Source organism: Alligator mississippiensis, chromosome 7 (genome assembly GCF_030867095.1).
Source record: "Alligator mississippiensis isolate rAllMis1 chromosome 7, rAllMis1, whole genome shotgun sequence".
Classification (NCBI taxonomy): Eukaryota; Metazoa; Chordata; order Crocodylia; family Alligatoridae; genus Alligator; species Alligator mississippiensis.
The window spans coordinates 9,135,921-9,159,677 of record NC_081830.1 but is presented as its reverse complement, the minus strand read 5'-3'; the positions used below and the strand labels follow the sequence as shown (position 1 = coordinate 9,159,677).

The following is a 23,757-nucleotide window of genomic DNA, read 5'->3' as shown; positions in this document are numbered from 1 at the left end:
AATGTACTCTATCCAAGTTTGCAGATGACACAAAGCTATGGGGAGAAGGGGACACGCCGGAGGGCAGGGAACAGCTGCAGGCAGACCTGGATAGGTTGAACAAGTGGGCAGAAAACAACAGGATGCAGTTCAACAAGGAGAAATGCAAAGTGCTGCACCTAGGGAGGAAAAATGTCCAGCACACCTACAGCCTAGGGAATGACCTGCTGGGTGGCACAGAGGTGGAAAGGGATCTTGGAGTCCTAGTGGACTCCAAGATGAACATGAGCCGGCAGTGTGACGAAGCCATCAGAAAAGCCAATGGCACTTTATCGTGCATCAGCAGATGCATGACGAACAGATCCAAGGAGGTGATACTTCCCCTCTATCGGGCGCTGGTCAGACCGCAGTTGGAGTACTGCGTGCAATTCTGGGCGCCACACTTCAAGAAGGATGCGGATAACCTGGAGAGGGTCCAGAGAAGGGCAACTCGTATGGTTAAGGGCTTGCAGACCAAGCCATACGAGGAGAGACTAGAGAAACTGGACCTTTTCAGCGTCCGCAAGAGAAGGTTGAGAGGCGACCTTGTGGCTGCCTATAAGTTCATCACGGGGGCACAGAAGTGAATTGGTGAGGTTTTATTCACCAAGGCGCCCCCAGGGGTTACAAGAAATAATGGCCACGAGCTAGCAGAGAGCAGATTTAGATTAGACATTAGGAAGAACTTCTTCACAGTTCGAGTGGCCAAGGTCTGGAACGGGCTCCCAAGGGAGGTGGTGCTCTCCCCTATCCTGGGGGTCTTCAAGAGGAGGTTAGATGAGTATCTAGCTGGGGTCATCTAGACCCAGCACTCTTTCCTGCTTATGCAGGGGGTCGGACTCGATGATCTATTGAGGTCCCTTCCGACCCTAACATCTATGAATCTATAAGTTTACTCCCAGTCAGCCATCTACACGTGCCGTATAGTGAAGTAAGTAATCCCAAGTAAATTTGCTACTTGTACTGACAGATAGCAAATTTACTTGTGATTAGAGCAAATTACTGTGCAGTAAGTATCTGCATGCGTAGACGCTGACACACACAGTGCAGCAGTTTGCTCTAATGTCTAGTAAAGGGTCTCATGTAGACACTCCCAATGAAACACATGAATAGCAGCTAGGAGGAGGAGGTATAGCCCTCACTATCTGACTACTTTGTGTGCTGTTGACTGTTGACTTTCCTCTGCTTCCATAACACAACCTTGACCATACTTGGACAGAACTTATACATGAATTTTTGAGGTAACACCAACCACAAGTCTGCACTAGATGTTTAAATGATCTCTCATGTTTTCACAGGTGGATCCTGTGGCTGGGGTAGGCATGGGGAACAACAGCAATGTGCAAGAGTTCATCCTCCTGGGATTCCCCGGCACGTGGTACTTCCGCTTCTCCCTCAGCATGGTGTTTTCTATGATGTATGGCCTGACAGTCATAGGGAACATGTCCATCATAGCCTTGGTGTGGACCACCGCACACCTCCACACCCCCATGTACTATTTCCTCTGCAACCTGTCCTTCCTGGAGATCTGGCTCACCACAACCTGTGTTCCCAAAGCTGTGGGCATCCTGCTGGGGAACAGCCAAGCCATTTCTTTCTTTCCTTGCATCATGCAATTGTTCCTTGTTCTCTCCTTGGGCTCTGCAGAGTGTTTTCTACTAGCGGTTATGGCCTATGACCGTTACCAGGCTATCTGCCACCCCCTGTGCTATAGCTCCCTCATGAATAGCACCTTCTGTACTCAGCTGGCCTTTGGCTCATGGCTGAGTGGTTTTCTGGCTATCTCTGTGCTAGTATTCCTAGTATCCAGGCTGTCTTTCTGTGGCCCGAACATTATCAATCACTTTTTTTGTGACATAGATTCTTTGATAGCTCTGTCCTGCACTGACACTAGTCTTGTCGAGTTGGCAGAATTCTCTGCATCAGTTATTATTGCCGTGGTCTCATGTGCTGTAACTTTGACCTCCTACATCTACATAATCTCCACCATTTTGAAAATTCGGTCAGCCCAAGGACAGAGAAAGGCCTTTTCCACTTGCTCTGCCCATCTCTCCGTTGTGACTATCTGGTTTGGCTCTGCCATTTTTCTGTATGTCAAGCCTTCTGCACCAAATGCATTGGACAGGAACAAGGTCATCAACATTTTTAATATTATAATAACTCCACTGTTAAACCCTTTCATTTACACTCTAAGGAACAAAGAAGTGAAGGAAGCTTTTAGAAAGGCATTCAGTAGAATGTGAAGTGGTTTTCAAATAGCATGGGAATAAAGGATGCATCCAGATGAGCACATATGTGTCTCTCACGGCATCTCAGGGCAGTTTGAGACACCGCAGTGGCACGCTGGGAACAAAAGAATGTTCCCCGCACTGCACATTTGCAGTACAGGCTCTAAATTCCACACCTGGAAATCCAGGTATCAAAAAATAACCTGCAGAAAAAGGTAAACCTGCAAGGCACTTTCCGGTAGCATGCCATGAAGCCAGCTGGGGTGGCCCCCTCCAAAGAGATGCTCTGGCATGCAGCCAGAGTGTCTCTATGGCTGCCCATTACCCCAGTGGTCCACCATGCTTGCTCAGTATGCGGGCAGGCAGGAGTGGTGCAGGCTGCAGTGTGACCTGTACCCAGGCTCTGTTCCAAGGAAATAGAGACTGGCGGTGTTGGGGACTGGAGGTGGAGGCTGTGAGGGTGTGGAGGACTGTGTAAGGGTGGTGGGCTGCTCAGGAGGGTTGGGTTCTCTACCTTGCAACAACCGCCCTGCAGCAGCGCAGTAGGGCTGTGCGAAATGGCAGCGTTCCATTTTGACCAGTGTTTGGATGAAGCAGCATTTCGTTTCGACTTTTGTTTCATTTCGAAACAGCTGTTCTGTTTTGTTCCGTCGAAACAGGGTTGAAACGGTGAAACTGTTTCTATGTTTCGCCCGTAGGATATAATGGGGAAGGACAAAGCAGCCCAAAGAAGCCCCTGCACCTATCTCCTTGAAAACTGGCAGGAGTTGTGGCCTCAGCAGGGGCCACCATCCCTGCAGCTTTCACCCTGCTGCGCCTTAACACACACAATGTCACCCATGTCACGAGTTTTGCTTGTCCACAGCTTGAGGTGCAGTTTCCCCGAACCCCCTGCACCTATCTCCTTGAAACTTGGCAGGATTTGTGGCCTCAGCAGGGGCTACCATGCCTGCAGTTTTGATCCCCTGTGGCTTAACACATACACGTGACACAAGTTTTGCTTTCAAAACTTCGGGGTGCAGTTTCCCTAAACCCCTGCACCTATCTCCTTGAAGCTTGGCAGGCTTCATGCCCTCAGAAGGCACTACCATCCCTGCAAGTTTCATCCAAAGCAGGCCAGGAAAATGACAAAGTCATAGGCTGTTTTATCTTTCCCCATTATAGCCTAAGGGCACAATGTCGAAACGGCAAAATGTTTTGACTTGCCTCATTTTGTTTCGAGGCTGCTTTGACTATATCTGTTCCATTTCAATTTTGCTGTTTCGACCTTGAAATGGGTCGAAACAGTTTCAAAACAAAACGTGGTGAAATTTTCCACAGCCCTACAGCACAGCCCACAACCTGCCTGCAGCAGCAGTAGCCACAGGGCGCTGAGTGCCCTCCTAGAAGAGCCCCCCTACAACACAATGCAGCGTGGTGTGGCCCTAGCCACCTGGCATCTGGCGCTGACTGTGTCACATGTCACAGGCCCGGCTCAGCCAAGCCTGGGGCCATGCACCTTCAGGGAGGTCCGGGCCACTCTGGGTGTACCCAGGTTCTCGTCACTGCTAGCAGGGGCTGAGCCAGACTAGGTCCTTTCTCCATGGAACAGGTCCGGACTGGCCCAACAGCATGCAGGGCACTTGGGACCCTTGTGCACATAATTGGCATTTAGTTGTTAAAAATGTCCCCGGTTTAATTTTTCTTTCGTAATTTAAGATGGCTTAATAAGTAACATGGATGTGATTTACCATACAATGGCTTATTATGCTATAAATAATAAAATGTGCTAGAGGGCATGTCAGAGCTATTTTACCTTCCTGCCCTTTCAGTACTACTTTACTGCCAGGTGGCATTTTAGGACAATATTTGATATTTTGGTTGGTTTATTTTCTTCGGTCATGCCAAGTTGCTTTTGGGGGGGGGGGGGGTGTTGGTGGTTTTGCTTGAGAGACATGTATTTTGGGGTGGTTTTTTAGTTTAATACACAGTATTGCCCACCTCCCCTGCAAAGCCTCCATTTTTTTTTCTGGGTGCTTGTTGCTTGTTGCATGAGGCGCTGCTGGTTGGGGAGGGAAATCTTTTCATGCAAAGGTCTGCAAGAGGGAGTTTGCTTGCCTCCGCCTCACAAGTCTGGATTGGTATTCGGGGTCTGTGCCTCAGGCCTCCTGAAGGGGATGTCCCCTACTCAAGCCTGGTCCCAAAGCAGTTCTGCCCCCCGCTTTTGCTCCATGCTTGCTGCACCAGACACTGGGTGTGGGGTACACTTAGGGGTACACAAGGGTACACAAAGGGTCTGGATGCCTCATGTCTCATGTCATTTCTATCCTCACGGCAAAAATCAGGATTTTTTTCCAAAGCTGAGAACCAGTGTGGGGGTGGCCTGGGGTTGTTATCGAGGTTGATTAAGATTTCTCGGGAATCCCCTGCCCAGGACAGCTTCTCTCGAAGTGGGGTTGGGGGTGGGGGTGGGGGCTGTGATCAGGCCAGTCCAACTCCCTTTCCCCCTGTGATTACCACACAGTGACCAGCATGAGCTAAAATCCCCACCCGCCAAGCAGGGCCATGGTGTGGGTTGAGGTGAAGAAAGAAACATCCCAGGCTCAGTGAGAGGAATGTTCTTCTCACTTAGACTATTTGCATGTTAATCTTTACCTGTTGCATTGGCAGATCATGATCCCCTGCAGTCATACCCCCCCAGTCTACAACCAGACCCCTTCAATACGTGTTCCCCTTCCTGTCCTCTACCCTCCAAGCTTGCCCCACTTCCCTGGTACTCCTGTTCCTTTTAAGCCTATTTTTGTTCCCAGCAGCATGTCCCTGTCCTTCTTTGACCACCCTCTGCTTGCCATTGCTCTGCCTGACAGTCATATTGCTGCCTCTTTCTGGGAGTGCAGGGGGCTGTGGGTCAGGAGTGAGGGGCACCAGCTGGGCTGAAGGGGCAAGGGGCTGCAGGTAGGGAGTGAGTGCCCCGGCATCTGACACCTTGCCTGTGTGCCACTGGGGGACTCTCCTGGACATCTCTGGCCAGGGTCTTGGCCAGCCCAAAGCGTGGTTTGTGTGTGCCAGGCTGCCAGCTGAAAGTCCCCCATGCCCACTGTACTAAGTGTATGGGCTCAAATAAGGAATTTCTTTTGGGCTGGAATAAGAGGTGGAAATCTTTCTTGGGCCACTCCACGCCATGCCTCTGGTTTTTCTAGTTTTCTGTTTTTCCTTGAACTGGGATGTATTTTGGGCTGGGGTTACAGCTGGAAATTTAATCTGGTCCAGCCCATGTGGCCAGGGGTGTCCAAGAGAGCCCCCCCCCCCCCCCGTGCCACAGAGGCATGCTGTGGGGTAGCCCTAACTCTGGAGTGTAATAGCCACATATAACAGTGTATGGGAATGGCGGAGATTCACCCAGGTCTGGGGTGTAACAGCTGCATATGACAGTGTATGGGGACAACTGAGATACACCCCAGAGCTGGGTGCAATGGCCCCATATAACAGTTTAGCACAGCCCTCACCATATACTGCCAGGGCCCTTCACTCCTGATTCGCAGCCCCCTACCCTCTCAGGAGCGGTGTGCAGTGGGTCCCAAAGGGATCAAAGCCCTGAGCTGCAGGCGGCAGCTTGGGTTTTTTCCGACCCCACTCTGGCATGAAGCCGGGCTACTCAATGTGCAGACAGCACATGGAGGATCCCAGAGGCACTAGACCCTGGAGTTGGAGCTAGTAGCCCAGGCATTGATAGCTCAGTAGCACAATTTTGCCTGCCATGTGGGAGACCTAGGTCTGATTCCCAGCCAGGGCACCAGAAGGTTGAGTTTCTTGCAAAAAGCAATCCCACTGGGGAGTGGGTTCCCCTCACCTCTTTACCCTGCCTCACTGGGGTGCCTAATACTATGCCTCAAATGTTGTGGGATCTGCATCTTATATTTTGTGAACCCCATGCTTCAAATATGTTGTTGATTTGTCTGTGTTATATGTGTATGTTCACCCAAAATCCCTTTGACTCCCCTCTGCACCCCTGTTTTGCCTGACTCTCCTGGGTGCCCAAGGAAAGGGAATACCATTATCTCCCAGGATCCCCTTGCTCCCCGCATTTGTGTTATATTCCACCCTGTTCTTTCCCTATGAAACCCATAGATGGTTAAGTTCCAGCTGGTCGTGGCTCTACTCTATAGGGGATAAGAGAAGAGCTGCTCCCCCCTAAGCAGCTACCCTTCCCATAGCATACTAACACCTGCTAAATCCCTTCAACTGGAGATGGAGTGCCTCATCTGAGTACCACCCGGGTTATATTTACCACCCAGGTTACCCCTACCCTCCCTGCCCTGCCAATCCCCATCACTCCTGCCCTGCCCCCCGCAGCCATGCCAAACCAAAAACCCAGTCCAACAAAACTTTTAATTAGCCTGAGTCTTAAACTCCCTGACCCATAACAATTTGATCTTTGCCATGAAGTACATGCAAACATAGGGAACTTTTTTTTGGAATCCAAAAAATTAGTATTTTTCATTAATCTGAACCTTGAACTAAATGACCAGTAAAAAATTGCAACATTAATCCCTGGAGTCTTGTTGAAGTATTACAATAAAGATTCAATGGATTTCCATAGATTACCAAGGGAACCCAAGCGTCACCTGGTGGTGTAATAGTTGCAAAGCAGGGAAAATCATGTTTTCGGGCATAAGTCAGATCCACGTTGAAAATTTAAAATGATAAAAAAACCCACATGGAAAAAATTCAGGAGCTAAAAATAAAACATGTCAGGGCTGTTTTAAATTACCCCAATAAAAAAAAACCAACAACTAAAACAATAAAATCAGCTGACAACGTGGATACACAGTGGCAATTTTTGTCATGTGGACACAGGAAAAGTGTAACATGGTAACAGGAGAGGTGTAACATGGACAAGCACCCTTGGAGACAGGACCTGTGCTGTGTGCCCTGCAGGGGCCCAGGGCACACACAACTCCTGAGCAGCCTCCCCACCCACCCACACCCCCACCATCAATCCACCCACAAAACCCACACCCCCAACCCCTCCACAAAACCCTCTCCCAAATACACAGCCCCATACCCACCACAACCTCACCCCCACAAACACTACACCCACTCATAAACACCCCCAACCCTGCCCCACTAACCCCACTCCCCCACCTCTCTTCTCCCCCAAACCCCACATTCCCCACCCCCAAATCTCATACGCTGCATGCCCAACCAGCCACTTAGGATAGGCGGGACCTGCTGGCAGAATCTGAGGTGCAGGGGCAACTGCCACATTGCAGCCCTGCCCTGTGTCCACACTGGTAATGAGATATGCGCCATAGACTGGGATGGGGTCCTGGTCCCAGGAATCCCTTGGGGGTGTTATGGGCTGGGGGCATATGGGTAGAGGTGGCAGCAGGGGCATGTGTGAGAGAGAGAGAGAGATGGGGGTCAAGGTGGAGGGGTGCTTTGGGTAAGAGAGGCCTCCAGAGCCAGGCTTAGAGCCCCCTTCCCCCACTAGAGCAGCCTGTAGACCAGCCTGGAAGGGAAGGGCCTTGAACAGCCCGGTCCCTAAGCCCCAGTCATGGGCTTTCCAGGAACAGCATGGGGATCACTGGGGCCTGGTCACAAGCTCAGGGAGCAGAAGAGCAAGGGCTGGCACTGCTCAGAGCCACAAACCAGTGAGTGCGACAGATGCAGTTGGACCCATGTCCTGATCAATGGACAGTTGGACCCATGTCCTGTCCCTGTCCAGTCTCTCACCTGGGAGGCAGAAACTCTACCACACAGCCACCAATGCTGGTACTGCTCCAAGTAATGTATATATAAAAGATTGACATTGTGGTAACCATTTTTTCTAGAAAAAGCAGCAATTAAGTCTGTGTGCTGTGAACCAGCTACAGCAAGAAATTAGATAAGATACAGGGGCCCAACCTGGGACAAGAAAACAGATTGGAATGTGAAAGATAACATGTAACCAAGATGAACATGTGCAAAAGGGTAGATGGTGATTGGTAGAGAAACCTCCAGAGTCCACCCATTGACCAAAAGAAGAGGGTTCATGGCCTTAGACATGCGCTCATAGCAAAAAGGCATGTACATGAATGGAATGCATAGGCGAGTCCATGCTAATGGTGCAAACAGTAAACAGAGGAGGAGCTTGAAATGGGAGGAGAAATAGGTGGAACAGAAGGAGGGAGGGAGGTGGAGTGAATGTTAATGAATAGAAACCAAAGTGTATAAATGTAAGAAGAACCTATTGTTCGGGGCTGCTCCTCATCTCTTATGGCGAGAGAGCTCACCCGAAGCTGTCTCCATTCTGAATAAAGCTGTTGCGAGCAATGTGTGCTGGTGTTTACTCCCTGCTCTGCTCTGGCTAATGAGTAACAGGATCTACAGGTAATTGGACCATCATCTCCCTAGTCGTTAGGTGCTGCATGGAGTCGGGGTCTAACACTTCATAGTTCAATGACCGAAAGACAAAAACAGTTACAATTGTGGATGTTACCTATGTTCACGTATGTTGTTTTACGTTAAATAAACCCAACGAAGTGTCCTGGAAAATTGAAAAATAAAAACAATTGAAAAAGAGTATTTGGGGTTTACAATAAAGCAAATTGATCGACCACATAAAGAGACAAGTGGATTCTTTTTAGTGGTAAAGTGTCTGGGGGTTTGTCCATTAGAGCGGGAAGCGAGACATCAATTGACAAGAAAAAGGTTCCACCTGTATTGCCGGAGTCATTCTGCGTTTGTAACACCTCCCGACTGATAACTTCGAATAAGATCGAGATGTAGCGGGCGAGAGTCAGTTTTAAAATGCAGAAGTACTCCAGCTGGCCTTCCTGCGAGGTAAGAAGAAATGAAGGGAACACCCCCCATCACAGTCTTCATACAGGGAAACAGTGAATAGTTTTGGTACTACAAGATGGGGATCAAAACTACTTATAGAGGACCAGTAACATTCACTGTCCTGCAATTCATGTTTGTTTCTCTGCAGCATTTTGCTTGTTTCCAGTGAGTTGGAAGGGTCAAGTTGTAGATGGGGAAACCAAGACAGAGAGAGACTGATTGAAAACATTGAAACGCATAGTGTAGGAAGTATTTAGCAAGGGCAGGAGTAAATCCTAACTGTGTGACCATTCTCCATGTTCCAAGGAAGTCTGTGATATTCTCTTGAGCTTAAAATCTCAAGGGCTCTTCAACAAGACAAATATAAACCAACCTTCCTCCTGTGACCAGTTTGAGCTCCATTTCATTAACAACGTATGTACAGATAAATATGTTGGATGCCAATGGAAAGTGTTGCTTGCTGATGAAAGAAGGGCATAATTTGCTACTGTATTTTGACTTGGAAATGTGAGGTTCTTTTATACTATGGATGAAAATTGCATCCCTCCAGCATGTTCCCAGGCCTTTTTTAACATGCTAGAAGTGTGTAAAGTAACTTTAATATGCTTGCAAACCAGGTGTGCTAGTATTGTTGCATGCTGATGGGAACAAAGCTTTATGATGCATCATTTATTAACAACCAAAAGCATTTTGTCTCCTTTGGAGAGAAAAGTTATGATGGCAAGTACAGGAAATGTGCACTGACACGGTCCATTGACAAAACTGGTACCATGAACCACTACCTAAATTCAGCTTACAATTGATTTAAAGTTTAGTGTACAGGAAACCCTCACTATTCACGGGTTTGGCATTTGCAGTTTCAAATATTCACGAATGCAGAACTTGCATTTTAAACACAATTTACACACTTACAGAAGCTCCTTGGGAGCTTTGTGCTTGCTGCCGCTAGGCTCCCACCACCACCACACTCCTGCCATCACTGCCGGAGTCATCCGCCCTCACCCAGCCGCTGGGGGCACTGCGTTCATGAACTCAGTGCCTTGTTCGCAGATTTTGCCATGCATGGGGCATATGAGAGCGTATCCCCTGTGAATGGCAAGGGTCGCCTGTGTTAATAAATAGGCATCCTTCAGGTGATACTCACTCAAAATCCTTCCACGATTCTAAAACTTTGCCCTACCTCAGACTACCAGTGTACGCTGACAGACTAGCTATATTGCTTCTCATTAATATAACATAAAGTCAAAAGGAAATACGGAAGAGGGGAGGTTGTGAAGTGTGTAAGTAACAAATCCCATTTGGATTTTTTTGGTAATTATTTTTGGATCAACTGAAAATATTTTCCTTTGTGTTAAAATTTTAAAATTGGAGGGCGATTATTTCTCAAAATAATCAAAATGGTTTTCAATTCGGCACATGTTCAGCATTTCTAGATGCACAATTGCAATCTGATACCTTGCATTCTGTCCATATATCGTATTGCTTTGGTCAAAAGTATTAATGAGCCCACCTTAGTTCCTTACCTGTAAAATGGGGGAAATAATGCTTTCTTAATAAGTCTTAATTATGTGGTGGCTTAGCATATTACCAGAAGACAAATGACTAGAATTTGGGCTCAAATACTTGGAAAAGTACTTCTTAGCAAGGTTTTGGGCACACAGATTATCAGGCTGAGGAAGTATCTGCAGATGGTCTGTGTTCTTCTTGGATGAGTGGTAAAGCAGACAGAGGCCAGTACGTATGCAAGAAAGGTAGTCAGTAAAAGTGTAAATTGAGCTGGTCAGTAGGTGAGAGACGGGGGGTGGGACTGTAAGTGGGCACCTGTCTCCTACTGACCACCAGGGGTAGGAGGCTGGTACCTGCCCTTCCCCTCAGCTCTTTCCAAGCCCTGTGCCTCAATTGTCTGATAGGGGCATGGGGCTGGGATCTCCCTCAACAGAGACAGTCATCAGGCCCCGCTCTGCAATCATGGGGAGGGGGCTGGAGAGCCTGTTCCCTGCCCAGTTCCATGATCACAGGGTTTTGCAAGGAACAGCCTGTTCCTAGCCTCCACTCCATGATCACGATAGCAGAGGTGACCCTCACGATCATGATAGCACAGCTGTAGCTCAGAACAATCTCCCCAGTCCTCACTCCATAACTGTGATTGGGGAGCAGGTGCTGGGAACTCCCTGCTGCTGGGGCATGGGGATATTCTCCCCATCCGGGCTCTGGTGCTCCAGCAGCAGGAACCTCCCAGGGCCGGGGAGCAATCTCCCGCCCCCTACAACCCTACTGACCAGAAGTAAGGTTGTTGCTGGTCAGCCATCTCCACATGCCATACTGTGCAGTAAACAATCTCATGTAAATTTGCTACTTGTATTGACAGGTAACAAATTCATTCATTCATGATTGGAGGAAATTGCTGTGCAGTAAGCATGTGCACATGTAGACAGTGATGCACACTGTGCAGTGATTTGTTCTAATCTGTAGGAAAGCATCTCATGTGGATTCAAAGATTCATAGATTCATAGACATTAGAGCTGGAAGCGACCTTGGAAGATCGAGTCCAGCCCTCCGCTGGAAGGGCAGGAAGTCAGCTGGGGTCATAGGATCCCAGCAAGATAAGCATCCAATTTACTCTTCAAGGTGTTCAATGTAGGTGCTTGAACCAGCTCCGATGGCAGGCTATTCCAGACCTTGCGGGCTCGGACAGTAAAGAAATTCTTCCTTATGTCCAGCCTGAAACAGTCTTGTAGTAGTTTATAAACGTTCGACCTCGTCATCCCTTGGGGCGCTCTGGTGAACAAACGTTCCCCCAGATACTGGTGGTCACCCCTGATAAACTTATTGGTGGCCATCAGATCACCCCTGAGTCTGCGCTTTTCCAGGATAAAGAGCCCCAGGGCTCTCAGCCTGTCGCCTTAGATAAGCCCACTGAGTCACAAGAAAAGCAGAAAGGAGGAGGAAGTATAACCCTCACCATATGAATACTTAGTGTGCTGTTGGCCATTGACTTCCCTCTGCCTCAGTGATTTAAGCTTGATGGGGTGACAACATTTGGACAGAACCTATACATGAATGTATGAGGAGGACAAGCCAGCCAGAAGTCTGTTCTAGAGGTTTAAATGTCTTGTGATCTCTCACGTTTTCACAGGTGAATCCTGAGTCTGGCGTAGGCATGGGGAACCACACCAGTGTGCAAGAGTTCATCCTCCTGGGATTCTCTGGCACGTGGTACTTCCGCGTCTCTCTCAGCATGATGTTTTCTATGATGTATTACCTGACGGTCATGGGAAATGTGTCCATCATAGCCTTGGTGTGGATCACTGCACATCTCCACACCCCCATGTACTACTTCCTCTGCAATTTATCCTTCCTGGAGATCTGGTACACTACAGCCTGTGTCCCCAAAGCCGTGGGTGTCCTGCTGGGGAACAGCCAAACCATCTCCTTCACTGTCTGCATCTTGCAATTGTTCCTTCTTTTCTCCCTGGGCTCCACAGAGTGTTTTCTACTGGCAGTTATGGCCTATGACCGCTACCTGGCTATCTGCCACCCCTTGCACTATAGCTCCCTTATGAGCAACACTTTTTGTACTCAGCTGGCCCTTGGCTCATGGCTGGGTGGCTTTCTGGGTATCTCTGTGATGACATTCCTGGTATCTAACCTGTCTTTCTGTGGCCCTAACATCATCAATCACTTTTTTTGTGACATAGATTCCTTGATAGCTCTGTCCTGCACTGACACTAGTCTTGTCGAGTTGGCAGCATTCTTTGAGTCAATTATTATTGCCGTAGTCTCATGTGCTGTAACTTTGATCTCCTACATCTACATAATCTCCACCATTTTGAAAATTCGCTCAGCCCAAAGCCAGCAAAAGGCCTTCTCCACTTGCTCTGCCCATCTCACCGTTGTGACTATATGGTTTGGTTCCATCATTTTTCTGCATGTCAAGCCTGCTGCACCAAATTCACTGGACACGAACAAACTCATCAACAGTTTTAATACTATAATAACTCCACTGCTAAACCCTTTCATTTACACTCTAAGGAACAAAGAAGTGAAGCGAGCCTTGAGGAAGGCATTCAGTAGAATACGAATATGAATATTCAATAGAATATGGCTTTCAAATAGCATGGGCCTAATAGAAATATAGTCAAAAGGACTGTAAGTCATATCAAACTTCCTTGGAGGTCATTTCTACTAAAGATGGAAAATTAAAGGGAAAGAATATTTTTAAGGGTAACCAAATCATTTTCACTTACAATGTGATTAACATTGTCAGTTGGGGTACTGCACCATCTATATAACTATATAACCTGCCAGCCCTGCTGCCCACACAGCTTACATGCACACGTGCACACACGCAGTCTCTCTCTCTCTCTCTCTCTCTCACCTGTGAGCAGCTGCCCGGGCCTGCATGCAGAGCACATAATTCCCTGAAAGCCAATCACCTTCCCCCCTGCCCCCAGCCACAAAAAACTTGCCCAGACGGCAGACGGGATAAAAAACAGAGGACATGTCTGAGAAAACCTGGACATACGGTAACCCTAACTACTCAGTAAGAGGGAATAGGTCAACGTCTACACGTTTAGGTAGTAAGGCACATTAAGGCTTTATGTGGACTGACTTGGGACTAAAGTTAGTCCCAAGTCAGTCCACACACACACTGTTACTGTGCAGTAAATCGGGCATAAATATGATACCTGCATGATGCAGATTGTATAAAAGTGTGTTAATATACACTTAGGTGATCCTGTGTAGAGAGACATCCCTCTCTCTGCTCCCCCAACTGCAGAGTAAGGCAAAACCCCCCAGAGTCCATAGCAATCTGACCATAGGGAAAAAATCCTTCATGGCCCCAAATATGGTGACTGGTCTGAACATGAGTGGAAAGGCAAGATCCTCTAGTCAGGAAGATCATCCAAATGTTCCAGCTTTAATCCCATCGGGAGCATTGGCACATCCCAGTCTTAGTTGCAACCAATACCCAATGCCTCTGAGGAAGGCTCAAAAACATAGACACTTGTATCAGAAAAAGGGGTGATGGGACAACAAGTAAAGCCCATAGAGCATGACCCAAACCCCACTAAAATCAATGGGATGATTTCAGTGTAGGCATTTTGTGTTGTAATTTTCCAAGAGATCTAAGGGAGATGTGCATCCAGTTCACAATGTCTTCCCACATTTCAACCCTCTGTATATACTTGCTACATAAAGAAGAAATGCAAGAACATCAGTACAGGATCTGGCAAATCTCTGCCTCTAAAGGAGAGTACAAATTAATTTCTATTATGAGCCGCCTCTCCTGGGTTACTTCTTGTGCCATTGTTTTGATGACACCATAATTGGGAAAGACCCTAACCCTCGAGGGAGATGAAAGCCCAAGGGCATTGTGAGAGCAGATGAAATAGCCCTGCCTCATTTGAAAACTGGTATATTGTAGAGATGGACTTTTGAGACAAAATAGAATATAATTTAGTTTTGTTAAAGTCAAGGGAGTCTAGAATCTAACCAATAACATAATAGATAGATAGATAGATAGATAGATAGATAGATAGATAGATAGATAGATAGATAGATACTTTTTTTTCTCCTGATGATTTTATTGGCTATGCTTTCAGTTACCTTGTACGGACGATGCCATCAGTATAAATGCCTTTTCAACCCATTTCAGAAGGTTTTATTTTAAGCCGCTAGGAAAGTTCTCTCCTTTTTTTCTGACCAAAAGAAAGGAGCAGGTTTTATGTTTTATGTCAAATCCAATGTTCCCAGGACAGTTGAAAACCTTACCAGAGTGAGTATGTTTTTCTACGCTATTTGTTTTCCCAGTCTTACTGGAATCTCAGTGCTTTTGTGCCAGCACAAAGGGAAAAAAAAACCAGCCTGGAAAAGCCTTGCTTATTTTGCTAGTCAGTGCAATTAACTTTGAGGGAAACTTTGCAAACATGAGAGCAGATTAGAGACCTATGTATCCATTGACTAAACTCCCATTGATGTTAAAACAATTCTGCATTTCAAAATGAATATATAAGTTGATACATTGAATGTGTCTATGAGCATTAATTAAAAAGTAGTAAAGATATTAGGTTTAATCTTCAGCTAATGTGAACCTGCATAGTCCCAATGACTTAGGTAGAGCTCAACTGCTTTACCACTGCCAGGAATCTGGTCATTGTCTGAAATATCCCCTTTGATACCAATACCTTTGATACCTGCTGGGGATTCTGGCCCTATTATATGAAGTGGAGCTATGACTGATTTACATCTGCTGAGGATATGTTACCAGTGTATAATTTTTATTCATGAATCTGATAAAGGGGTTGCTTTTTTCTTTTCTCCTAAGGCCTAGAGAAAAGGTAGTAGACCAAAAGTGTGGTCATGCCTAGGTTCTCTTCTCATCCTTACTGCAGTTAATTCATGGTGCAAACCTAGAAGAATCTTTTGGTGGAAAAAAAAATGAAGTGTCAGTGCATGAACTGACAAAAAAGTTTCCTTCAAATTGAAATATTTGGGGCAGCAACTGGCTGAAAAGAAACTGGACATGTGAAATTGTAAGAGGGTCTTTGCAAACATTTCAAATGCCATTTCATGCATGGATACTTATTTTTTAAATGCAAGCAAACTATTATATGTGTGTGTGTGTAGATAGATATATCTAAACTCCTTTTGAGTATAGATCTATATCAATCTACACACATATGAGTATATATCTATCTATCTACACACACATACATACATACACTCTCTCTCTCTCTCTCTCTCTCTATATATATATATATATATAATAAAGTCACTGTATATATGTGTGTATAGTACACAGCTTCCAAAAAAACTGAAGGCATATTGTTCAGCAGGATAGAGAAAAGTCAAGATTCGTACAACTCTTTTGAAGGAGAACTATCAGGTCTACTAATTGTTCACAGGCTGAGGTGGAGCAATCAACAGGAAAAGGCGACATTTGCTCATTTCTGGGAAAAAGGCAGATTTAATTCTAAGGCTGTATTAGAGATCCTTAGGATTAAAGTCAGTAGAGATATGTGAGACAGAGTAGAATTAAGTAAGGTATTAGGTGAGGTATTTTCAGTAGAAATAAGGAAGTATTAATGCCATTGTGCAAAATACTGGTAATATTTTATCTGTTTGTAATCATAGGCCGTGTCCAGATGAGTACAGCTGTGTGGTATGTGGTGCCTCAAATATGTCTGCAGTGCCACATACCTCACATTTAGATGTCCTCCACGCTGCAATGACACACTGCCCATGTGTGCGTTGCTCCACTTTTTTTCTCCAGATCCCTTGGATATCCAAAGTTAAAAAAAACCCACCATGGAGGAAAAAGAAGCAGAGCAGTGCGCACACAGGCAGCATGCGCCACTCAAAAGCAAAGCTGGGCTGCCCTGAGCCATGCTCCAGCTGCCAGTCAGGCTCCATGTGGCAGAGTAGATGCTGCTGCAGCCTCAGGAGGCTCCCAGGACCCCGGGTAAGGCTGCTGGGGCCACCCCAGTGCTGGCCCCAGCCTCCCCTACCCCACCTGGGGTAATTTGCCACACGTCAAAGTGTGCATATTATGTGGATTCCCCAGGGACAAGTAGCTGTGGCACAATACATGCCCATAGTGGTCTAGATTCAAGAAAGATAAATTCAAACTAGAACAGGTACACAGATAGGCTACTAGATGGCCAAAGGAACATAAAACCTACTCGAAGAGATGAAAAGAGCTTGACTTGTCTCCACTTAGCAAAACAAGTGTGGGGAGAGAATCTAATTGCTGTTTATATACACATTCAGGATATAAAGACAAGGTGGGGAAGACCTATTTAAGTTCTAGGGCACTGCTGTATAAAAACAAATGGATATAAAATGCTTGTGAAGATATTTAAGAGGGAAGATAGAAACTGTCACAGCAATAAGGTTTCTCAAACTGCCTCTCCCTATGAGTAGTGGAGTTAAAAAAATATAACTAGTTTGAATATGAAGCTTTGCTTTAGTCTTTGATATTACTTTAGGTTGGTTATGGCACGAAGTGAATTTGTTTATGAAAAGCATCTGTTTGCAGATTCTGAGATTTAAGGTATTTAGACATTAGCTCACATCACACATCAGTGGGTGCTGGTTGCCAAACTCTAGTAGGCTCCTTTTAAAAAATACTTCCAATAGCAAAAAAAGTCTTGACCCTTCAACTCGGATATGTTAGAAAAGACACAAGAGTAGATGCTAATAAACAGGTCCCAATCTGTGGTGACCTCTGTATTACAAAACTGGGCTGTGGGTTTAATTGTCTTTGTATAAGTGATCTATGTATTTTGGCAGGCAGAACACTCCAGCTCAATGAAAGTGGAAAACAACACAAGTGTGGAAGAGTTCATCCTCCTGGGATTCCCAGGGTCTTGGTATTTACAGGTGTCCCTCTTCGTGTTCTTCCTTTTTGTGTATTCCCTGACAGTCATGGGAAATGTCGCCATCATTGTCCTTGTCAGAACGCACCCACGCCTTCAAACACCCATGTACTACTTCCTCTGCAACTTTGCCCTTCTGGAGATCTGGTTTACCACAGCCTGTGTTCCTAAGACCCTGGCCAACCTGATGTCCCAAAGCAAATCCATCTCCTTCACTGGATGCCTCCTGCAGATGTACTTTGTCTTCTCTTTTGGTTGCGTAGAATATTTCCTCCTGGCTGTCATGGCCTATGACCGGTATTTGGCTATTTGCTACCCACTGCGCTATAGTACTATCATGAACAGCACCCTTTCCATCCAGATGGCCGTGGGTTCTTGGGTGGGTGGTTTCCTGGTTATTTCTGTGCCGGCATCTCTGATCTCCAGGTTGTCCTTCTGTGGCCCTAATGTTATTAATCACTTCTTTTGTGACATATCCCCCTGGATAATTCTGTCCTGCACAGACACCTACCTTGTTAACATGGTATGTTTCATCATGTTTGCCATTGTCATCCTGGGCTCCTGTGTGATAACCTTGGTCTCCTACATTTATATCATATCCACAATTTTAAGAATCCCATCAGCCAAAGGCCGGCAAAGGGCTTTCTCCACTTGTTCTTCTCATCTCACTGTTGTCATTATATGGTATGGATCAACCATTTTCTTGCACGTCAAGCCATCAATCGAGGCCTCACTGGAACTAACCAAAATAGTCACCATCTTGAACACTGCTGTTACTCCATTGCTAAACCCTTTTATCTACACACTGAGAAACACAGAGGTCAAGGCAATCTTGAAAAAGATGTTGAGGGGGGAAACATAAACTAATTTTCCAATATCCAGGGCTGAGCTTTTTTTTTTTTTGGCAGAAACATAAAAAACATACAACATGGATAACTTAATGATGTGTTGACGTTGTACCACTGTCCTCAGCTCATGTGAAATCCACTTGAAGATGTCATCTATATCTAACATTTAGACATACACTTTGACACATCTGTGTTATACTAATGACTTTACAAACATAATGAACACTTATCAGTCGTTTTAGTGGCATAGTGTTTTTCCCCCATACTAATAGAATGATGTCAAATATTTTTATTATTGAAATTCTCATTTCAAAATGTTTTCAAAGACAATAGAAAGGCACCCCAATCATAGGATAATTATTAGCACCAGGGGAAAATGAAATTATTTTTAGAGGATTCCATTCTTTTCTAATATTTTGTGACCTTTGTAATAATATCCAATTTTCTGGATACACCTCCAATGATGTAAAATCTCAGTAAAGACAAGTAAAATACTTATCATAGCTTTCTAACAGATAAACATTTGCTGTCATAGAAATATTTTCAGAAGTATGAAAAAATTCAAATTTGCACAGAAAAGGCAAACATTGTCACCATTTTAGATATGTAATTATGTATCTTATATAGTGTCACTGTCTTAATTATTACAGCCATATAGCTCTTTTGCCATTTCTTTCAATATTCAAATAATATTCAAGTAATATTCAATAGTCAAATAATTCATGTAATATTCATGACTTTTCAAACGTTTTAGAGTCTTTCCAGTTTTTGTCTTTTCTTTTGGGAGCTTATTCAAGTTGGGTCAGTGATGATGGAAATGTATCAAAACCTTAGACAACTGAGCAAAATTCACAGTTTGTTTGTTTGTTTTTTCTCATTAGTGATGTGCCTAATGCTTGTATGAAAGGTTTAACTTCATAGGTTTGCCACAAGGAAAAAACTGACTGGGCTTTTCAAAGGGACCAATGGGATTTATGAACCCACTTAATGCTGAAAAACAACATTCCACTTAATTGGAATATTACCAATATAATAATATGGTGATAATACCATATTACCAATATAATACTATTACCAATATAATAATATGGTGATAATACCATATTCACCCACATCCAAGATGACTTTGAATTGAAGATAATCCCAAAACATTAGATTTTACACAAGGAAAATTATAAATTTATTTTAATTTTCCATGTCTACAATCTAATCATGAGAGGGTCCTTTTAAATGTATCCCCCCACCACTGCCACAGGGAAAGTTGTGGCAGGGAATGCAACTACTGGGTGATTATTCCTCCGCCCCTTCCCCCGTGCTTCTCCTCTCTCAGTGTAGCCCTTCCTGATGCTCCCCCCAGTACCGTACACCCCCTTCCCCCACTTTCCCCAGCACCATGTGCCCCCCACCCTCTGCTTCCTGGCTCCATGCACCCACTAATGAGCCACCCTGATCCTTTCTGGACCCACAGCCGCTACTTGCCTGGCCTGTGCTCATAGCTTAAGACAAGTTTTTTTTCATCCCATCCTGAATGGGGTAAATAAACCTCATTTTAGATTTGAGGAAATATAGTAAGTTTTATAAACCCTTTGTTATTCAACGACCAAATATTTATTGGTTTGACAATTGGCTCCCACATGGCAAAGACTTGTATAAAAAATTATTAATAAGCAAAGCTGGTCCTAAAACTTTCAAAACATTTATTTTGGAAAATGCAGTTTTGTCAAAATAAACAATTTACCTTCATCCATTCCATGTTGACTTTATCAGGTTTCAGAGTAACTGGACTGGGAATAATTCAGCAGGAACTGAAATGATCATGTATCCTCCATGGATGCCTCAGTCTGTCTGTGGCATCCAGGACTCCAAGGTGGTCTTTCATCCAACAACTAGATGGGCTTGAGTGCATTCAGTCCAGTGTGGTCACCTCAAAATATTTTATAAGAACTTGGTGATGTTGACCACATTTTCAATAGAAGAAAGTCAAGATGAATATGACTACGGTGTAGATATTACCCTTATTCTCTTTAGAAAACCCAACTCTAAGTAAAAACTAAAGGCTAGATTAACTCTTGATTTTGGTGGGCCTACTGAAAGATTAAGACACCACTTATTATGCATACAGGTGCCAGGATCTGGTCCCATAATGGCAGGCATATGGATACCTTTCAAAATTAGGAGCCAAAGGGCAAGTAAGTGAATGCTGGATGTTATCTTGCTTAAAAGGTAGTTGTGCATACTCAGGAGTGAAATTATAAACCTAAATTAGGTGCTGTAGCCCTTTATACCTTGAACAGAGTGATTAAAGCACAGATGGGGAGGGAATCATAGAATCACAGCAGCCAGCCTGCTAGGTGGGGAGTGCCTGGACTAGTCAGTAGCAAGAACAGAAGCCAAGTATGTATCTGAAAAGCTACTTCTTTCTTGGACTTAGCAGATAGGCAATTTCTTTGCAGCTTCAAGTTAGGCCTAGTGGGTGAAACTCTTTTCTGGGGTGTGCGTTTCTATTTCATCAGGCTGAGGAAAGCCTAGAAATCAGACCTTCCACTTCCAGGCTGACTACTCTTTCTATTCATCTATTCAGCAAAAGGTGGGCTCTCTATTCTTAATGGATTGCGCCTCTCAAGGGACTTGAGCACTGGGTTGCCTAGTTCATGAATCCCAAAGAGCCTTAGACAGGATTCAGATGCTGACGTGTATCTCTCTCAAAATGGCAGCAGCACTAAATTGGTGTAATAGTTATATCTCCTCACACCTGCATTCAATCTTAGCCAAGCCCAAGAACGTACAAGTGCACGTGCATCTAGATGGAACTATGCAGAACTATACAACTGAAGAAATGCCCATAAATTCCAGCTGAAAAGCAACAACATCACCTAGCTCATATTTGGCAATATGGACCCTAATCCTTAGGTTCCTAACTCACTGGAAAATATTGCCTTGGGTGCTTAAGTGCCAAACTTTGAAAAATATTTAATCACCTAAAGCTGAGCCTATGGGGCCAGTGAGATATCCAAAAGTCCCTGAACAGTCTTGGTGCCAAATTCACATTAATATCAAACCCGATTGGTTTACGCACTTGTGAAAAGTCCTGTGCAATACAAACATACATAGATACATATTCACAGAAGTCCCTTTCTCACGATACTTATGGGGTGCATCTACACAATAGGACAGTAACAATAAGCTACTGTGCCATAGTGTCGCCGGGCACAAACGATAATGGCAACGCTACTGTGCAGTAGTAACTAGCCACTGTGCAGTAGCATATGAAAAAATCTGTGTGGTGACGGTACTTGTGCAGTAATGCTGGTTATTGCGCAGTCATTTAGTCAAGCAAGTACTAAAAACTAAATAGTAGACACAGTACATAGAGAATTAAATCATATGAGATATATTGGCAATAGCAATATCCATATCTGCATCTCGCCTGAACTAAAGAGCAGTCATATAATCAGAAGGCTGCATTTGAAGTTCTCCAGGGAGAAAAATTAGGAGCAGGTGGTTACTTAAAAATCTGCCTTTGTTCAGAGCTGTGTACCTGGATAGCAAAAGAAAAGATGGTTACTTAGAGATGGTTACTTAGTCTGTTAAGCAGGCAACAGTTCAGAGAACCGTTCAGTTTCCAGGTATTGGTGTGAACAGGTAAACGGTTTTGCTATGGTACCATGAGGACTTTCCTGGTTTTATAATCCTTATCTATAGCTATACCTATATCTATACCTATATCTGCTTTTTTCTATTTCTGTATTACAGAAATATGCAAATGACCAAGAACTTAGTCAATTTGATTTTAATTTTTTTCTCTTTAGTAGGTTGTGCTGAATGCACTAGCAGAATATTTGAAATAATCAGATACAACAAAATGTAAGTACTACTTTCTTCTCTAAGTTTCATAAGGATCTCCACACCAGCAAAGTTTGGTATATCTACCTACGTTTAGGGGGAACAACTTTCCAATATTAAAAAGAAACAAAAATGCTACCTGTCCTTAAATTAAAAAAATGCAAACTAATTCTAATTTCAAACCATTGACAAGTTTTGTTTCAATAATATCCAAATATTTTGAGTGTGAAATGTACGTTATTTTAAATAATTGTATACATAATGCAGAAACATTGATCATTTCAATAGGATGAAAATATGTATTTCTACTTATTATTTGGGTTTGAGTTTTATAAGATTTGATTATTATATATTATAGTCCTAATATTACATACAATATAAAATAAAATAAATGTAAATATAAAACTGAAACAAGATGAATTAACATCATGAAACCAAAATGTTTTAATCTTGTCACTTAAAAGATTTATAAAAATATGGTTTCTGAGTAAATGTTTCCATTTTAACAAATTATATTTGTGGGGGAAGGATACTTCTTTTGGGGGTTTTTGTGCATTAGGGTTTGGGTTTTTTTTCAATTTTGGGGGCAGTTCTATCTGTGGTTTACCTATTTTCTTGTATTTATAATGTATAGTTTTACCAAATAATGTTGACATATAGTTTGGGCTTTTTTTATGAAAATGGATGATGTTCAGCAATTTCTTTGATGTTCTACAGGAAGAAGACATACAACTAACCATTGTGCCTTTGAAAATCTTCCATATATAAATATACTGGGAAAATCATGTTGTTTATGTGAAAGTAAATTTGTTTCGATGCATGCAAATGTCATTTTAATCAACCACATGAACTGAGGCAGAAAAAGAAAGAAACTTATGTGTTTGGACATTTCAGAAAGAGGAAAGAGAATTAGATGCCTGATTCCAATTACATTTCAAAAGCATTTGGGCTCCAAATTCCCTTACCCTCCTTTGAAAATGTTGGCCCTAAGCAATTATATGAGTTCCTAAATTTCTTTTATCTGTTATATTTCCATTAGTAGCTGCTAACCTTATTACACAGGTTTCAGGGATAACAAATTTAAAATGACTGTGCTATACATTCAGTAGAAGGTTTCTAAATTCCCACCTCTGTCTCACAGGGTTTCTTTGCACACCAGGCTTAAATCCACTGATATTTGTCATTGTTCTTACTGCCTGGTTATTATGGGAATATGGAAAACTTTGTCTGGTGAGGACCATCCAAAATCATGTTTTCTTGGAATTTCCAATATCAGAAATTCTTCAGTTGTGCCCTCTAAAATGTCCTTTTCCCTGCAGAACTCGCACTTATACAACAAAGTCAGTATGAAAAAGAATACATTTAAAACATTAGACTGAAATGACTTCAGAAGGTCATACACTCCACCCGCCTTTCTCAAAGCCAGGATAGCTACCTGATCTGTAACACTTTTTGATTAACTTGTTCTTAAACACCCCCAGTGGAGAGGAATTCATTTCCTTAGATAGCCTGACGGAGGACTTAACTAACTTTTGTAGTTACAAAGAGGTTCTGCAATCTGATGTAAATCTTCCTTGTGCAAATTAAACCAACTGCTATTTTTAAACCTTTAGTGGGCAAGGAGAGTAGAAGGCC

At 43.9% G+C, this 23,757-nt stretch overlaps 3 protein-coding genes across 3 annotated transcripts; all 3 read left to right on the top strand.

The window, feature by feature from the left end:
• The first annotated feature begins 1,321 nt into the window (after positions 1-1,321).
• Positions 1,322-2,261, top strand: LOC106739905 (olfactory receptor 6F1-like). Its single transcript, XM_014606312.2, has one exon. It carries the CDS (start codon positions 1,341-1,343, stop codon positions 2,259-2,261), a length of 921 nt encoding a protein of 306 aa, XP_014461798.1. The 5' UTR covers positions 1,322-1,340.
• A 9,949-nt stretch (positions 2,262-12,210) lies between these two features.
• On the top strand, positions 12,211-13,137 carry LOC132251733 (olfactory receptor 6F1-like). Its single transcript, XM_059731660.1, has one exon. It carries the CDS (start codon positions 12,211-12,213, stop codon positions 13,135-13,137), a length of 927 nt encoding a protein of 308 aa, XP_059587643.1.
• A 4,226-nt stretch (positions 13,138-17,363) lies between these two features.
• Positions 17,364-18,293, top strand: LOC132251732 (olfactory receptor 6F1-like). The gene has a single exon (XM_059731659.1). It carries the CDS (start codon positions 17,364-17,366, stop codon positions 18,291-18,293), a length of 930 nt encoding a protein of 309 aa, XP_059587642.1.
• The last annotated feature ends 5,464 nt before the right edge of the window (positions 18,294-23,757 follow it).